At 36.3% G+C, this 20655-nt stretch overlaps 1 protein-coding gene across 1 annotated transcript; it reads right to left on the minus strand.

Moving 5' to 3' along the window:
* Positions 1-313: 313 nt before the first annotated feature.
* LOC134274462 (anoctamin-8-like) lies at positions 314-4645 on the minus strand (the record flags this gene model as incomplete). Its single annotated transcript, XM_062756744.1, has 2 exons — positions 4571-4645; positions 314-566 (listed from the first exon to the last, which is right to left on the minus strand). Coding segments are annotated over exons 1-2 (320 nt in total), but the record flags the coding sequence as incomplete, so codon positions are not given.
* Between the last annotated feature and the right edge of the window lie 16010 nt (positions 4646-20655).

A 20655-nucleotide genomic window follows, 5' to 3' on the forward strand; every position in this document is an offset into this window, starting at 1 on the left:
ATAAGGCAGATGTTCAAAAGTATAAAGAATTTTCAATATATCTGAGAACTTAGTCTTATCCAAGGGCCTGTAAAAAAGAAACCAAATACTTGAGATAATGTGAGCTGTGACATCTCCCTTAATTGCTCCCATATAAGTATAATTGTATAAAGTCCATTTCATATTAATGCCATGGGAAAGCCCACATAATATGTATGGATAAAACTGGATGGATACCCCTGTCACTTTATGAATTGATGAGCAAAGAATTGTCAGTTGAGTGATTTTTAAAGCTGATCTGACTGTACATAAGATGAATGATAAAAAGCCTCACCCCTCATAAGTTGCAGTCAGATGGAACATGGAGCCTTTGGTGTTGCTATGGTGATGGACATGGATGATGAGGTGGGGGGACCTGGCTCTGAGTCGGTCCAGGAGCCACACGAGGGTGGTGGTGTCAGTGTCGGCTGGGAAGGTGACAAGTACATCACAGTCCTGGGTGGGGACGGTGTTACGGAGAATGTGACTGGACGCCACCAGACGACTGGTCGGAACATGTATCAGCTTCTTAGCTAATATCCGTGAACCTAAAGGTATAACAAACTAAATGAGAATTTTAACTTAATTTGCTATACATTTAATGATAGATGTTCTGGCATAAACACTGTTTCTTGACATTTCATGCAATATATGTTTTCAAATCAATGAATATAAAAGATTCTTTACCAAAAGTAATTTTAAATTGTTAATCATCTGAAATAATTATTTCTTTGGAACAGTTATATACTACAGAGTTATTTGAAATGTTATAAGTGCACTATAAATATTATCAGACGAGGATCCAGAAATTTTTTTCGACGGGGGGTCCAACCCAGTCAAAAAAAAATCCTACCTCAGAAATGTGTTGACAAGTCAAAAAAAAAAAAGAAAAAAAAGTGACAATCCTATTTCGGGGTGGGGGGGGGGGGGGGGGGGGGGGGGGGGGGGGGTTATGGTTTATGAGCTTTTATGATAGATTATCCAAAATAGTCACTTCTGATGTATTTTTATATATATGCTTTCTCCAGTTCTCTGAAATTGTGCATGATATTTATGTTTTTTTGCATCTGTCATTTGTTGAATGGTGTTAAACAAAACATGATATTTTATAAAGTTCTCCCCCTTTTTATGAGTTTTTTTTTGTGCAGATCAATATCTGTCCCCGTTTCATGATAAATAAGCTGACTGCTGGTTAGTGAAGGATATACATATTGATTTAGAGTGTTAGCGTCTGTAACAGAAGCTTTAAAAACTCATATATTACAGGGGCTAAGTAATGCGACTTATGTGTATATACTCATCATAGCCACTGGTAGACATACACAAACATCTCTTCACAGGGAAAGCTCAATATGATGAATATAGAAGTTGATCATGAATAGTGTATTTTACAATTTATCATTTAAAATGATATGAAATATTTATGTCAGGGAACGAGGGTTGAAAGTGACATGTTGACATGTATACCCATCAAAGAGCAATTACATTAAAAGGGTCTTAACTGTGTAAGTAAAAGAAATGAAAAAACATACATTGATATATACATTTTTAAAAAACTGCATGCTTTGCTATTTTTTGTTCTTGTTTTCTTTTTAAATTCATTTATTCATATCTTTTCAAATTTAATTCATTGACTATTTTATATCTAATTAAAACTATAACAATGATTTTAGCTACCCTATTTCATTATCTTTATTTCACCTGATCCTAACTTAATTAAACAATAAAGATATTCCTCATCGGTATCTTTAAGCTACATTTACATGTACTTACTGGATTCACTATTAGTTCCCATATCCACAGATTAAAAGAACTTTACTCCAGTTTACAAGCACCCTTGTTAATTATAGTCCACATCTATACCCATACACTCCATACTAGTACATACATCTGTTTAACATACCTCCAATGTAATTACACAAAACTACAGTAAAATCCATAACCAAGATGGAATATAAAACATCAATTACTCTTCACATTTGGTGATATAATATAAAACACATTCAGAGGTCATCTTATACACAGGAACATAAGCCTCATTCGTTCAATGTAGAATTGACATATGATTCTTTTGGCCTATCATCAGATAAACTCAATAGCTACAATATGTCAAAGGGTTGCTATCACCTAATTAACTCAACAGCCACAATGTGTCATATACTATAGCATTGTAAATGCTACAGCAGATACGATAACCATAGTCACAGTGCATGCATGTATTCTTTATTAGCAATAATTATAAGCTTCAGGCAAGTATTACCCATATTCCTAAAAATGAAGTTAATGTTTATGCAATTTTGGAGTTTCAGATTAATGTCACTAATGTAGCTGGCTGCTTGTAGCCTGAAATGGATCAATTAATAGGCACCATAACCACTACCATTCAATATTCTGCATAAATGCTTCATTTGGGCATGTATTACACTCAGTCACTGCACTGTTTTCAAATGAGATTTCACAAATCAATTAAGATGCTATATTTACATCCACTGAATATTTTCTCCTTTATTTCTTAAGAAAACCCATTGCGTTAATCACTGCATGAACTACATAAGGCATGTCGCCTGTACAGATTTCTTGATCAGTGCATGGCTGCTCCATCAATGAAACATACAAAGACATTTGCATCATTAATACAATAATTAAACTTTTTAATCCTTCTTTAAATGATTATTTAAACAGATACAAATATAAACAATAAAATGTCTTTCTTTGTTTGTTATTACTGGAATTAACGGTCGCAGCTATTGCAGAAAAAATTTACATAGCGGGTTATTTATTTTTTCTGCAACAGCTGCTTCCGTTAATTCCAGTAATAACAAATAAAGAAAGCATTTTATTGTTTAAATTAAGGCAAATGTATCAAATATGGAGATAATGAACAGTTACATCATGCTCAAATGTCTGTTGAAACAATATAAATAAGACTAATGGGGGGGGGGGGGGCAAGGGGGGGGGGTGATATTCATATCATGAGTGAAGTGCCACATTCCCTACATTCATAATTGAAGGCAGAATATTGTTATGAATGTTAAAAGTTTTTTTTTATCTGCCAAACAAATACTAAAACCTTTCACCTAATAATTTGTAAATATAGGCAGCTTTTCTAGGCTTTGGGGTTGTATTTTCTTAAACCTTTATGCTTCATAAAAGGATTAGGAAACAAACAAAACAAAGTAGAATCACTTACCGGTATATTCATTGACAACAGTTTTTATCAAAAGAGTGGTATGTAAAGACCATCATTTCATTATTAAGAAGATAAACTGTATAAAGAACTCACTATATGCCCATTGAACAATTCATCTTCTAAACTTTTTAACGAATGAACAAATCTAGTGACACAGATTTTGCAAATATGTGTCACTATAGATCATTAAAAGTGTTATTGAGAAAATATAATGATCAGTATATTAAAATACTTGTTAACCTACATGTTAACCACTGTGATGAAAAAGGGGGAGATCGATTCAGCCCTCAGAAAAGGTAGCATTGCGCGCATTGTTTAACTCATGGATTTAGGAAGATATATATATATTGCCTTAATATGACCACTACAAAATGTAACATTTGCTCACATGTCACTCACATGATATCTATAAGGGGATTTTACGAGAGTTAAAGAAAAACAGTAGATTTAGGAATAATGGAAAAAGCGATAGGCAGGAGATGGGATATAAAAACGGTTACTGTAAACCAACTTTTATTCGCGACAACTTTTATTTCGTGATTTACCGGGATTAAACTAGTTTGTGATGATTAATTTTTGCGATCAAGCCTTTTTTGATCTGTTATTTATAGACACAAAGACTTAATGGACTGCTTCATGGCAAGAAATATTTGTGATATTGAGGCCCTCACAAACTTCGCGAAAATTTCTTGCACGCGAATAAAAGTTGGTTTACAGTAACTTCCGCCTAAAGCTGTAGAGTTAACATGTATGATATTAATCACCTTTCATTGGCAAAATGACATATACATGTGAATCCAAACTATGTCTATGATATCACATCAAACTAAGCAGTACTGTAGCTTTCAAAAAAAAAATATATATATTGACAGACCAGTCTGTCAATAAATTTTTTTGGAGAGCTACAGTTCTGCAGCTACATCAGACCTAAAACACTGATCGAAGTGAGGTCTGGTTTGGTTTTTCATTAAGTTGATTTCTGAACTGAAAGTTGAGGATGAGTATGAAAACGAGCCATCAACTTCTACAAGGCTAACCCACTAGCTAGTGCTAGTAGGAGCGTGGCCTTACTAATATTTACAAAAACTTTTAACCTTTTTATCTAGTAACAAACGTCCATTTACTTAAATTTACTCAATTATATTTTTATCAAATTACAATATTTTAAGTAAACTAAAAACCTCATGCAAATCTGAATCAGGATTCCAACCCTTAAAACATTTATCAGTATCTTGAAAACTATAAATATTTGTACACATTGTGACATGTTGAGATCGACCACATGAAACAGTTTCAATAGTTTAATGAGTTATAAAGACTATCAAATGTTACAATGAATATATAACGGGTTGTTCAACTCACGAAATTTATTTTTTGTTTTTAAAAATCCTTTCCCAGGCTCTGGAGAGTGAGGCTCCTTCATTTTCATGTGTTGCAGCGTCCGAGGTATAATATGAATACTTTTTTGGATCTCGTAACCAGCCTCTATAACCAGGCAGAGCGCATGCGCGCAACAAATTTACATCGAGTTCGGAAAACAGCAGAGAGGAAATTCGAAATAGATAACGAAAACTTAGTAGTGCTATTCTCAGATGCAGAAATTTACGCATAATTCAATAAATTTTTATTTAAAAAGCCAAAGAATTAATATGTCAACTTTGCAATTAGTATCTATTTATTTATTTAATCTTTTATTCATTCATTTATTTATTTTATTTGTTTAATTAATTCATTTAATTCTAATAATCAATGAACTAGGTAACTTAATTATTTATTCATCAGGAAATTTATTTGTCTGTTTATTCATTTATACATTCTTTTCTTCATTAATTAATTATTCTAATGAGTAATTAATTCCTCTATTATTTATTAATTATTCTATTATTTAATTAATAAATTTATTGATTAATCTATAATTTATGAGTTAATTCATTTAGATTTTAATTTGTTTGTTTATTTGTTACTTACTTTATATTTTGCTTGATTGTTTATTTATTTATTTATTGATTTATTTATTTATTTATTTATTTATTTCTTATTTATTTATTTATATATTTATTTATCTATTTATCAATCTATTTATTATTTCTAATAATTAAGTAAATGATTGATTTACTAATAAATAGATAATTAATTTATCATATTCATTCCTTTTTATTCTTTTTTTTTATTTATTAATGAATTTAATTATTAATTTATTCATTCATTCATTCATTCTTTAATTCATTCATTCCTACTTTTTCTGTTATAATCAAGTTCTGTTTATCTATTGCCAGGGTTTGTGTTCCCATCACCATGGTCTGTAATTTGTTCACCAGGGTCTGTATATACCCATCAGCAGGGTCTGTATCATATATCAACAGGGTCTGTATACCCATCACCAGGGTCTGTATACCCATCACCAGGGTCTGTATTATCTATCACCAGGGTCTGTATACCCATCACCAGGGTCTGTATGCCTATCACCAGGGTCTGTATACCCATCACCAGGGTCTATATACCCATCACCAGGGTCTGTATTATCTATCACCAGGGTCTTTATTATCTATCACCAGGGTTTGTATACCCATCACCAGGGTCTGTATTCTCTATCACCAGGGTCTGTATTCTCTATCACCAGGGTCTGTATACCCATCACCAGGGTTTGTATACCCAACACCAGGGTTTGTATACCCATCACCAGGGTCTGTATTATCTATCACCAGGGTCTGTATACCCATCACCAGGGTTTGTATACCCATCACCAGAGTCTGTATACCCATCACCAGGGTCTGTATACCCATCACCAAGGTCTATATACCATTCACCAGGGTCTGTATACCCATCACCAGGGTCTGTATTATCTATCACCAGGGTCTATATACCCATCACCAGGGTCTGTATTATCTATCACCAGGGTCTGTATACCCATCACCAGGGTTTGTAAACCCATCACCAGGGTCTGTATTATCTATCACCAGGGTTTGTTTACCCATCGCCAGGGTTTGTATACCCATCACCAGGGTTTGTATACCCATCACCAGGGTCTGTTTCATCTATCACCAGGGTCTGTATACCCATCACCAAGGTCTATATACCCATCACCAGGGTCTGTATACCCATCACCAGGGTCTGTATAATCTATCACCAGGGTCTATATACCCATCACCAGGGTCTGTATACCCATCACCAGGGTCTACATACCCATCACCAGGGTCTGTATTATCTATCACCAGGGTCTGTATACCCATCACCAGGGTCTATATACCCATCACCAGGGTCTGTATTATCTATCACCAGGGTCTGTATTATCTATCACCAGGGTCTGTATACCCATCACCAATGTCTGTTATATCTATCACCAGGGTCTGTATACCCATCACCAGGATCTATATACCCATCACCAGGGTCTGTATTATCTATCACCAGGGTCTGCATACCCATCACCAGGGTCTACATACCCACCAACAGGGTCTGTATTATCTATCACCAGGGTCTGTATACCCATCACCAGTGTCTGTATTATCTATCACCAGGATCTGTATACCCATCACCAGTGTCTGTATTATCTATCACCAGGGTCTATATACCCATCACCAGGGTCTGTATTATCTATCACCAGGGTCTGTATACCCCCAGGGTCTGCATACCCATCACCAGGGTCTGTATACCCATCACCAGGGTCTACATACCCATCACCAGGGTCTGTATTATCTATCACCAGGGTCTGTATACCCATCACCAGGGTCTATATACCCATCACCAGGGTCTGTATTATCTATCACCAGGGTCTGTATACCCATCACCAGGGTCTGTATTATCTATCACCAGGGTCTGTATACCCATCACCAGGGTCTATAAACCCATCACTAGGGTCTTTAATATCTATCATTAGGGTCTGTATACCCATCACTAGGGTCTGCATACCCATCACCAGGGTCTGTATACCCATCACCAGGGTCTACATACCCATCACCAGGGTCTGTATTATCTATCACCAGGGTCTGTATACCCATCACCAGGGTCTATATACCCATCACCAGGGTCTGTATTATCTATCACCAGGGTCTGTATACCCATCACCAATGTCTGTTATATCTATCACCAGGGTCTGTATACCCATCACCAGGGTTTGTATACCCATCACCAGGGTCCATAATATCTATCACCAGGGTTTATATACCCATCACCAGGGTTTGTATACCCATCATCAGGGTCTATATTATCTATCACCAGGGTCTGAATACCCATCATCAGGGTCTGTATACCCATAACCAGGGTGGGTCTATATACACATCAGCAGAGTCTGTATACCCATCACCAGGGTCTATATACCAATCACCAGGGTCTGTATTATCTATCACCTGGGTCTGTATACCCATCACCAGGGTCTATATACACATCACCAGGGTCTGTATACCCATCACCAGGGTCTGTATACCCATCACCAGGGTTTGTATACCCATCATCAGGGTCTGTATACCCATCACCAGGGTCTATATACCCATCACCAGGGTCTGTATACCCATCACCAGGGTCTATATACCCATCACCAGGGTCTTTATAAACACTCTACAGGTTCTCTTTGCCCATCACCAGAGTCATTACCGCTATTACCAATCATCAAGGTTTGTATATCTATATCTAGGAGAAGTATTACCTGTCACGTACCAGGGTCTACATACTTATTACCAGTTTCTGTATATTGATCACTTTTCTCTATATTAACAATGGTGTATCAGAAAGAGTCTGTATTTGCAAGGGTTTGGTTTTTAATATAACCAAGAGTATGTGCATCACAGAGGGTTTGTCAAGGGTCTTAGTATCAACAAGGGTCTATGTTTCTATGTATCACGCAGAATCTTTGTCACCAAGGGTCTATGTATCATAAAAAGTATGTATATTACCAATGCCTTGTGTTTCACCAACGGTATGTGTATCACCAGGGGACTGTATCACCAAGGTTATGTTTATCACCAAGTGCTTGTTTGTATCACCTAGGGTCTATTTGTCACCAAGGGTTAATGTATTACCAAGGGTCTGTGTGTCATCAAGGGTAAATGTATCACCAAGGGTCTGTGTATTACCAATGGTCAATGTATCACCGAGGGTCTGTGTATCGCCAAGGGTCTGTTTATCTCATAGGGCCTTTGTATTACCAAGGGTCTATGTATAACCTAAGGTCTGTGTATTACCTTGGGTCTGTGTATCACCTAGGGTCTGTGTATCACCTAGGGTCTGTGTATCACCTTGGGTCTATGTATCACCTAGGGTCTGTGTATCACCTAGGGTCTGTGTATCACCTAGGGTCTGTGTATCACCTTGGGTCTATGTATCACCCTGGGTATGTGTATCACCTAGGGTCTGTGTATCACATAGGGTCTGTGTATCACCAAGGGTCTATGTATCACCTAGGGTCTGTGTATCACCCTGGGTCTGTGTATCACCTGGGGTCTGTGTATCACCTAACGTCTTTGTATCAACAAGAATCTTTGTATCACCAAGTGTTTTCACCAAGGGTCTTTGTATCACCAAGAATCTGTGTATCACCTAGGGTCTGTGTATCACCTAGGGTCCGTGTATCACCTAGGGTCTGTGTATCACCCAGGATCTGTGTATCACCTAGGGTCTGTGTATCACCCTGGGTCTGTGTATCACCTAGGGTCTGTGTATCACCTAGGGTCTGTGTATCACCTTGGGTCTGTGTATCACCTAGGGTCTGTGTATCACCAAGGGTCTGTGTATCACCAAGGGTCTGTGTATCACCTTGGGTCTGTGTATCACCTAGGTTCTATGTATCACCAAGGGTCTATGTATCACCTTGGGTCTGTGTATCACCTTGTGTCTGTGTATCACCTAGGGTCTGTGTATCACCTAACGTCTGTGTATCAACAAGGGTCTATGTATCACCAAGGGTCTGTGTATCACCATGGGTTTGTGTACTTTTTGTCCATCAGCAATGATCATTAACCTATCAGAAGAGTGTGTATACTTATTACATAAGTCTGAAAAGCCGTATTAAGGATTTTCCCTCTTGCGGGGTCGAAGTACCTTATTTTCTTTAGGATGTCCAACATTTTTTGCATTATCAAAATGAAATCCAATTACTTTTAAGGATGTCTTTGGGTGTGTTCAGTTACAAGGTTAACATTTTGTAGAGAAGGCCTGATCGTATTGTATAATGAACTATAAAGATTGTCTTGAGATTAAAATTTCTTGATCTAAAGTTATTATTTTATGTTGTCATTATAGCATACTTTTTTTATTTTGTAGTTGAATCTTGTTAAGGAGGAAGCAAAGGGCATTGAACTTTATATCGATAGACAAAGATTTTTATTTATGTGGAAATATTTTGACATTGAAAATTTCAGTCTTTATGTACCTTGATTCATCTATTTCATAAATGGAAAGAAATCATAAAGTTCCAACATGTTGTTCATTTGTTCCACAGAAAATCTGAACATATACATCTCTTCATAATTAATGAATAAAGTGTACAATGGTAGAAATCTTCATAAAAGTAGATCGACCAACACAAAGTTCAAATTTCATTTATGTTCGATATAGAGGTTCATGACAGTAGAATAAAGGTGCCAAAATAGATGCATTCTACAAACTCTACAAATTCTGAATAATGACATTTTGTCAAGCAGAAAACCAAAGTGTAATTTTGCTGCAGGGAAATGATATGCAGTGTCTGTAATTTTTGAATGGGATGCAGTCGTCTATGGCAAAGTTCATTTGTCAAATCTTTTCACATAAAGATGTAAAAGACCTGTCTCGATCATCAAGTGCAAAGCTTTGGCCAAGATTAAAGTTTTGTTAAGGTCAAATGTCAAGGTCAAAGATAAATTGGACTCCTAATAGTTTTGTCAGGGGCATTACACAGGTGAATTATGCTTTGATCAGGGCACTAGTAATTCTTAGCCGGTCTTGTAGCTGAAAGAACAATTGCTGGCTATTGTCAGCTTGTTTGAGACAGGAAAGGGTTGACACCGGTCACAATCGCATAATTAAAATTACGTATGAAATTTTTATCCTTACCCTTAACCGCTTTTGATTTATAATAAGTGTATGAAAAATTAAACATTATCATAAGATAAAAAATAAAGTATTCATAAACGGTTTGTAATAGATAATTCATCTGTTGAATACGAGAGTCCGATCTTCTGAAAAGTATAGGGGGTCGACCTTTCAATGAATATGTTTAAAAGTTAAATGATGCGTTTAGAAAACAGGGGGAAGGGGGCAACACCCCCCCCCCATGTTACGTGCCTTAATTGTCAATACGTTAGGTTCCTCTTAACATCTATGTGCAACATACACATAGATATTTCATGTTACTTTTTATAAATGCAGGTAAGGAGGTTTTTGTTATAAATATAACTTATGTATATACAAGTGAAATCTGAATTATAAAAATTTTATTTCCATCAAATGTTCCGTATATTCAACTATCATTCGAATAAAGTAAATGAGTAATCGACTAAGGTATGAATAAATATTTTGTTAATAAAATTTATCTCAATATATCCAAAAGAGGAATCAAAATACATCGATTCACATTAACAATGTAAATATATTTCCACAATCCACATAAATAAACTCTTTGCCCATCGTTTTAAGTTAATTTGAATGTCCTTTGCATTCTCTTTAACAGACTGACACTACAAAATAAAAAGTAAATAAGATCAATATTAGAATCAAGAAATTTTAATCATAAGAAAATCAATATACATGTATTTCTTTATACAATTCGATCATTCCTTCTCTACAAGAGGTTAACTTTACTAAACACATCCATAGACCTTCTTAATATTGGATTTCATTTTAATAATGCAAATTATGTTAGACACCATACAGGCCTACAAAATAATGCAATAAAACCCTGCAAGAATAAAAATTTCCTTGATATGGCTATTCAGACATATGTAATAAACATGCACACTCTTATGATAGGTATTCAAACCCTGCTGATGGACAAAGGTGCACAGACCCTCGATAATACACAAACCCTTAGTGATACACATATCCTCGGTAATACAGACCCTTGGTGGCATACATACAGACCCTTAGTGATACAGATCCTTGTTGATAAAGACCCTAGGTGATACATAGACCCTTGATGATACATAAACAACCGGTGATACACAGACCCTATGTGATATATAGACCTTTGGTGATACACAGGCCCTAATTGATACACAGACCCTAGGTGATACAATATATACCCTTGGTGATACACAGGCCCTCAATAATACACAAAACCTTGGTGATATACATATCCTTGGTAATAAAGACCCTTGGAGACATACATATCCTAAGTGAACTTATCCTTGTTGATACAGACTCCAGGTGATATATAATTCCTTGGTGATACATAGACCACTGGTGATACACAAGCCCTAGGTGATACACAAAGTTTTGGTGATACTAAGACCACTGGTGATAGACAGACCCTAGGTGATACATAGACCCTAGTTGATACACCGACACTTCGTGATACACAGACCCTAGGTAATACACATACCCTTGGTGATAAAAAGACCCTTGACGATCATAGACCACTGGTGATACATAGACACTTGGTGATACATAGACCCCTGGTAGAACACAGACCCTTTATGATACACAGACCCTTGGTGATACACATAATCTCGGTGATACACATAATCTTGGTGATACATATACCCTTGGAGATACATTTACCCTTGGTGATACACATAATCATGGTGATGCATAGACCCTTGGAGATACATTTACCCTTGTTGATACAGACCCTGGGTGATAAATAGGCCCTTGGTGATACATATACAGTACACCTGGTGATAGAAACCCTTGTTGACACACAGACCACTGGTTATTGACAGACACTTTATGATGCACATACCCTTGGTAATACATAGACCCTTACTGATACATAGACTGTTGGTGATAGACACCATAAGTGGTAGAACACAGACCCTTAATGATACACATACCCTTGGTGATACCGTAATATTAGTTATACACAAGACCTTAGTGATAAAAACCCTGAGTGATACATAGAGTCATTGACCCTTGTTGATACTAAGACCCTTGACAGACCCTCTGCAATGCACATACTCTTGGTGATATCAAATAAAACCTATGTAAATAAAAACTGTTGGTGATAAACCCTTGCTGATAACGAGAAATGGGTGATCTGTATATGGATCTTGGTGATTGATATATAGATCCTGGTGATGGGTATATAGACCCTGGTGATGGGTATACAAACCCTGGTGATAGAAAATATAGACCCTGTTGAAGGTATATAGACCCTGGGGATGGGTATATAGACCCGGGTGATAGGTATACAGACCCTGATGATGGGTATACAGACCTTGATGATAGATAATACAGACCCTGGTGATTGGTATACAGACCCGAGTGATTTGTATACAGACTCTGGTGATGGGTATACAGTCCCTGGTGATCGATAATATGGACCCTGGTGATGGGTATATAGACCCTGGTGATAGGTATTCAGACCCTGGTGATGGGTATACAAACCCTCGTGATGGGTATATAGACCCTGGTGATGGTTATGGAGACCCTAGTGATAGATAATATAGACCCTGATGATGGGTATACAGACCCTGGTGATGGGTATACAAACCCTCATGATTGGTATATAGACCCTGGTGATGGGAATACAGACCCTGGTGATAGATGATATAGACCCTGGTGATGGGTGTACAGACCCTGGTGATAGATAATATAGACCCTGGTGATGGGTGAAAAGACCCTGGTGATGGGTATATAATCCCTGGTGATAGATAATATGGACCCTTGTGATGTGAATATAGACGCTGGTGATGGGTATATGGCCTGGTGATGGGATTACAGACTCTGGTGATGGTAATATAAACCCTGGTGATAGATAATATGGACCCTAGTGATTGGTATACAGACCCTGGTGATGGGTATACAGACCTTGGTGATGGGTATACAAACCCTGGTGATGGGTATATAAACCCTGGTGATAGATATCATGGACCCTTGTGATGGGTATACAAACCCTGGTGATGGCTATACAGACCCTGGTGATGGCTATACAGACCCTGGTGATAGATATTAAAGACCCTGGTGATGGGTATATAGACCCTGGTGATGGGTATACAGACCCTGGTGATAGATAATACAGACCCTGGTGATGGGTATACAAACCCTGGTGATGGGTATGCAGACCCTGTTGAAAGATAATACAGACTCTGGTGATGGGTATACAAATCCTGGTGATGGGTATACAGACCCTGGTGATAGATATAACAGACATTGGTGATGGGTATACAGACCCTGGTGATAGATAATACAGACCCTTGTGATGGGTATACAAACCCTGGTGATGGGTATACAGACCCTGGTGATGGCTATACAGACCCTGGTGATAGATATTAAAGACCCTGGTGATGGGTATATAGACCCTGGTGATGGGTATACAGACCCTGGTGATAGATAATACAGACCCTGGTGATGGGTATACAAACCCTGGTGATGGGTATGCAGACCCTGTTGAAAGATAATACAGACTCTGGTGATGGGTATACAAACCCTGGTGATGGGTATACAGACCCTGGTGATAGATATAACAGACATTGGTGATGGGTATATAGACCTTGGTGATAGATAATACAGACCCTGTTGATGGGTATGTACCCTTTTGATGGGTATACAGACCCTGGTGATGGGTATGCAGACCCTAGTGATGGGTATACAGACCCTGGTGATAGATAATATAGAACTTGGTGATGGGTATATAGACCCTTGAAATGGGTATACAGACCCTGGTGATGGGTGAAAAGACCCTGGTGATGGGTATATATATACCCTGGTGATAGATGATATGGACCCTTGTGATGTGAATATAGACCCTTTTGATGGGTATATAGACCCTGGTGATGAGTAATATAAACCCTGGTGATAGATAATATGGACCCTGGTAATGGGTATACAGACCCTGGTGATGGGTATACAAACCCTGGTGATGGGTATATAGACCCTGGTTATGGGTATAAAGATCCTGGTTATGGATATATAGACCCTGGTGATGGGTATACAGACCCTGGTAATGGGTACACAGACCCTGGTGATAGATAATATAGACCCTGGTGATGGGGTATATAGACCATGATGATGGGTATACAGACCCTGGTGATAGATAATATGGGCCCTGGTGATGGGTATATGGACCCTGGAAATGGGTATACAGACCCTGGAGATGGGTATATAGACCCTGGTGATAGGTGTACATACTCTGGTGATAGATAATACAGACCCTGGTGATGGGTATATAGACGCTGGTGATGGGTGAACATACCCTGGTGATGGGATTACAGACTCTGGTGATGGTAATATAAACCCTGGTGATAGATAATATGGACCCTGGTGATGGGTATAGAGACCCTGGTGATGGGTATAGAGACCCTGGTGATGGGTATATAGACCCTGGTGATGGGTATACAAACCCTGGCACTGGGTATATAGACCCTGGTGATGGGTATATAAACCTTGGTGATAGATATTATAGACCTTGGTGATGGGTATACAGACCCTGGTGATGGGTATATAAACCCTGGTGATCGATAATACAGACCCTGGTGATGGGTATACAGACCCTGGTGATGGGTATATAGACCTTGGTGATGGGTATATAGACCCTGGTGATGGGTAAATAGACCCTGGTGATGGGTATACAGACCCTGAGAGAGAAAAAAATAAATACTCAATAAATAAATAAATAAATAAATAAAAAGATAATTAGAATAATAAATTAATTTATTGATTGATTAATCTTCAAAGAATAATAATAAAAAGGAATAAATAAGATAAATAAATAAATAAATTATTTATCAGTTAATCAAACATTTACTTAATTATCAGAAATAATAAATAAACCAATAAAGAAAGAAGGAAACCAATTAATTAATAAATAAACAATCAATCAAAATATAAAGTAAGTAAACAAATAAACAAACAAATTAAAATATGAATGAATTAAAACATTAATAATAAATTAATCTATAAATTTATTATTTAAATAAAACAAGTAAATGAAAAATAAATAAATAAATAGAAGAATTTATTACTCATTAGAATAATTAATTAATGAAGAAAAGAATGTATTCATAAATAAACAGACAAATAAATTTCCGAATGAATAAATAATTTACTTAGTTTATTAATAATTATTACAATTAAAAATAATAAATAAATAAATAAATAAACGAATGAATGAATAAATAAATAAATAAATAGATAAATAAATAAATTTAGATAAATAAATAAATAAATTATAAATGAATGAATAAAAGATTAAATAAACAAATAACAACTAATTGCAATGTCGACTTATTAATTCTTTGGCTTTTTAAATAAAAATTTATTGAATTATGCGTAAATTTCTGCATCTGAGAATAGCACTACTAAGTTTTCGTTATTTATTTCGAATTTCCTCTCTGCTGTTTTCCGAACTCGATGTAAATTTGTTGCGCGCATGCGCTCTGCCTGGTTATAGAGGCTGGTTACGAGATATAAAAAAGTATTCATATTATACCTCAGCGTCCATAGAACTCATTATTGTCCACCATTTTGGACAAGTAGGTCACATGATCTATTGACAGAAGGCGGGAAATCTAAACATCGACGTCCTGATAACATTGGAAAAGGCAAAAGGAAGGTAACTCTATAGGTTAATCGATGAAGATCATTATAAATTTTGGTGCTAATATGTAAGTTTTCTCTTTCAAGCAGTGGGAAGATACATATATAGGCTACTATAATATGTGAGCCATGATCTTATCCATTTAGATCCCCTTAAATGTTTTAAAATGTCAAATTTTCCTTTTTTCTTAGAGAAATTTATTTCTTTACGTTTTTACTTCGGTATTCTCCGTGAAACTTCGTATCTAAAGAAACTGGTTTTTCATGCACGAGCGATTTAGCGCTCACTATAAATACTTTTACCGGGGATTGATTGATTGATTGTATATTGTTTAACGTCCCTCTCGAGAATTTTTCACTTCCTATGGAGACGTCACCGTATGCACCGTTTGAAGGGCTTCAAATTTTGACCTTTACTCGGCACTCAGGGCCATTGAGCAGTGAGGGATCTTTATCGTGCCAACGCCTGCCGCTGACACGGGGCCTCGGTTTTTAAGGTCTCATCCGAAGGACCCGCAACTTTCACTTCAAAGTGCCGAGCGCATGGCGAAGGAACAGTTGCTACCCATTTTAACGACTAAGTCAGTCGCGCCCGAGATACGAACTCACGACCTCTCGATCACGGAGCGAGCGCTCTACCAACTGAGCTACCGTGAACGGTACTTTTACCGGGGAATGTTCGATTAATGCGACGTTCGTTACAAAGAATCGCAGGTTGTTTTGTGTCTTTGGCTTTCCCTGCCCTCCCAGCCCTTGCATTGTTTATCTTTAAAAATTTGTGAGTTTGATTTGTATGTTTTGAATAAAAATGCGATTTGTAATGAACGAAACAATCCTACAGTATATTCTTTTTCTTTGTTTTTCAATAAATTAGGGTCGACCATAAATTAGTCAAGAAAATATTTATTTGCGGAGGAGTGAAACGAGGGAGATAAGTGGACAGACTTTTGCCTGAATGTCAAAACAAAAGCTTGTCTCTAAAGAGAATTGTCCAAATGTGGTAAATTTTTATTTTGCAGTCAAATAAAAAAAATTGAAACAGGCAGATATTCAAAGCCTTTCATCCCAAAAGAATCTCGGGTTTGTTTTTTTTTTTCTTTTTTTTTTACTTTTGTAAAATTAATATAAGGTGTTGTTGAAACAAAAGACTATGGAATTCCATACACGACAGCCAACTGATTACTGCTTATTGTCAACTGCTCACTGCTTACTGCCAACTGCCGCTGCTCATAGATGATATTGCCTGTTTTATTATCTTTAATACCTTTAATACGCATGCTTAATTGATTAAACCTTATGATAGATTACACTAATGACACAAATTGGTTGGTTTAGAAATTTTTTAACAGTGGAGGCAAGAAAGGAATAAAAGGAATAAATAGGAGGAAAGAGTAATCCCTTTTAAACACAATATATCTAATTCCCACATTTTTTTTGCAAGCAAATACTTCAATAATTTTTTGGAGATATTAAAGGCTTATAAACGTCAGGAAAATAGGGGGGACAAATTTTTGATGGGATCTTGGGTTATACCGACATATAATTCCCTTGAGAAGGAATTAAATTGAGGGAGCACTACTGTATGGAAATGTAGTGGGTACACCCACCACCACAACGAATGTTTTACAGGTCCAACATTAATTTAGCAATACAAATCAGGAGCAGTGTTAGCGTGACAACGTGTTGTGTGTTAGCGCGATAGCGTGTTGCGCGAACTCGTGTTAGTGCGACGGCGTGTTTTACTGAACGCGATGGTGAGCTTTAGCAAATGGCCCTATCTGGACACCATATTTCTTTGCTAGAAACAACATTATTGTCAAAATAGGAAGAGACAAGAGACAGTTTTTTTCTTCTTACTGCGATAAATTCACAGCAGAAATTTCAGGGAACATACATGTATATCATATGGTGCCTAGAGTGTATTCGATTAAGACAACCCGTGTCGCACTAGTGTTAAATATGCGCATGCTCACTGATTGAACTCTAGTGATATAAATAAAACATCTCATGTTGTTTAGTTTTTGTATAAATAAGGCGGGGAAAACAGTATATTCCCTGTATATCTGGTTTGAACAGGACAAACAATTGATTAAAACACAATATCCAATTACCAAATAAAGAATGGCAAATAATTAAATACGAGACCTCAAAGCTGAAATTAATTGTTCAACAAAATGTATTAAATATACAGATACAACATGTATTTAATAGATTATTTAGATTATTTATCCTTGCAATATTATTTAACAACTCCTCTTATTAAAATAAAAAAAAGTAGAATAAGAATGTGTTCACATACATACATGTCAACAGTACACGTATTAAATATCATAGTGACAAGCGTTTTGAAAGGGGGGGGGGGGCAAGCCAGAGAAATAAAAACGAAACTCCTATTTAGTTAGAGGAGGGGGGTGTAGGTCCCACTTCCTTCAGCACCGAATCTTGCTTGGCTTTACTGTAACAAACAGAGGGAGGAAGCTACCGGTGGTCTTCAAAAGCAACGAAGATTTTTTAAAAGAAGAGAGAGATGTTTGGAAAAAAAGGTGCGGGGAACGCTTCCACCAGCTGCTACGTGCCTGTTTTCTCTCCCCCCGTAACATTTTGCATGGAGTATAATAATTGGTCAGAAAAGTACCACAGCTGACATTTTTCATCAATATAGTGTTAGTCATAGGATGTGAGAGACATATATACTTTTACAAAAAATGTGACGCTGGGCTCCCACTCTTTACCAGACATAATATGTTTTTACGATAGAAAACGTACGTTGAAAGTTCGGTTGAAAACAACCAACCCCAACGCCCCAAGTTTTGGTTGCACCACTGTCAAATTAGGATAATATACTAGTATATAGATAATGCAGTGATTGAGCAAAATTTTGGCGCTGAGAAGTTGAAGCCCATATTCTTTTGTTCAATTTACTTAAAAGGATGATCACCTCATTTGTTGTAGATTGTTTGTGGTACTCTAAAAAAAAAAAAAGCTAAATAAAATAAACTCCCCGGCTTAAAATTCCCATACTTCACATTTATAGCAACGTATTAATTTTTTTTTGTTTAGTTTTTTATTCACTCATGCCTTATAAGTCTATGGTTATGTATAAAATCACCTGATGTTTGTTTTTGTTGTTTCTTTCTTTCTTTCTTTCTTTTCTTTCTTTTTTTGTTAATTTCTGTATACTGTTGTAAAATGAAGAGATTCAAATAAATGATTAATTGATTACCTGGTCCAAGACAGTTTTCCTTGTTTGGTAATAACTTGCCATATAAAAGCGTAGCTTATTCACATGGTGAACCAGTGATATACTAGTACGTGTAAATACTGACCTTGCTCAGTTATGTAATCCATGACGTGCCTATAGTTTAATTTTTAAGTAAATGTACTGGGCTCTAGCATGTTCTAAAAATAATGAGGACTAGGGAAAAAATTAATGTAAAGGGAAAACGATAAAGAACGTATCTTTACACAGAAGACAAAAATAAAAACCAAAGACATATCTTTTATACATTTTACATCCGACCGGTTATGAAAGAAAATTTGGAGAGGAAGGAGGGAAATTGATAAAGAGATGAAAGATTACTGGTGATTTACTGGGATATCAAATACATTAAAAACAAGTTGCAGGGAACTTGGTAAGAGGGCTTAGAGGGGAGGAGGCATCGTAGCAAATCACAGCCAAAAGGTACAATCTTCTCCCTTCTGAAGAGAGCTATATGCGAAATCAAGACCCTGGCTTGAAACAATGGGCTTTATATGATTTCCTAAAAGATGCTTCTACAATAAAATAAGTATTTTTGATACTGAAGTAGTATTAATTCAAGGGAGGCTACTTACAGAAAAGTTGATGTTGCAAGGGTTTCTACATCCTAATTTTAAGTCGGCATTACGTAAATTTTACAGTTGACTAGTTGTTATAATGACCTTGTTAGCAAATATGTCCCACCATTGCTACATATTTTGACTGACTTATTTTGGTTGTTCCCGTTTTGCACAATAATTAGGTATAGAACAATAGGTGTGAAATATGTTTTGATAACAATTATAGTCTGATTTCTGGTTAGGATTTACCTGGGTTAGCCTGTGTTTTACATATGTATCATGAGCAGGAAGAATAAATATTTATTTAATGTATATGAATATCTTTTGTAAAAAGTGAATTTACGAAATACTAGTATTTCATTTAATATTAATTATTGTATTTAAAAAAAAAACTGACAAGAAATAATTTGTAAAGCTAATAATTCAAAAATTGACATCGATTACCGATTACTATTCATGATTAATTATTTAGTGTAAAATTTCTATTTTGTTATAAAAGTAAAGATTGAAATTGAAAATTTTAAAGCCAATTGGTAGGCCTTTGTTTTTCAATCTGATTAAAATCAAATCCTTTGATCCGCTCCCGTAGATCGCTACACAAAAGTGTACTTTTGTGTAGCGATCTACGGGAGCGGATCAAAGGATTTGATTTTAATCAGATTGTTTGTTTTTATATTGAATTTGACTACAGAATATTCCATCTGATCAGTACATATGCTCACAGCTGGTAAGGCCGGTCGACAGGGGATGTTACTCCTCCTTATCCCTGATCCCACTTCTGGAATTTCCAGAGGTCTGTGTTTATGCCCTCTTTGCAAAGTTGTATAGTTTAATAGATTTTTTTTTTAGATCAATCGACTATGCATATTTATTATCTTTACCTTTTTTATGACAAGTTTTAAAACAATAGTGCAAATTTTTTTTCTAAGAAATGTGAGCATTTAAAGATAATCAGTTACAAATTA

Source organism: Saccostrea cucullata, unplaced genomic scaffold (genome assembly GCF_032062105.1).
Source record: "Saccostrea cucullata isolate Sc308-1 unplaced genomic scaffold, CSIRO_AGI_Scuc_v1 ctg22576, whole genome shotgun sequence".
Taxonomy (NCBI): Eukaryota; Metazoa; Mollusca; class Bivalvia; order Ostreida; family Ostreidae; genus Saccostrea; species Saccostrea cuccullata.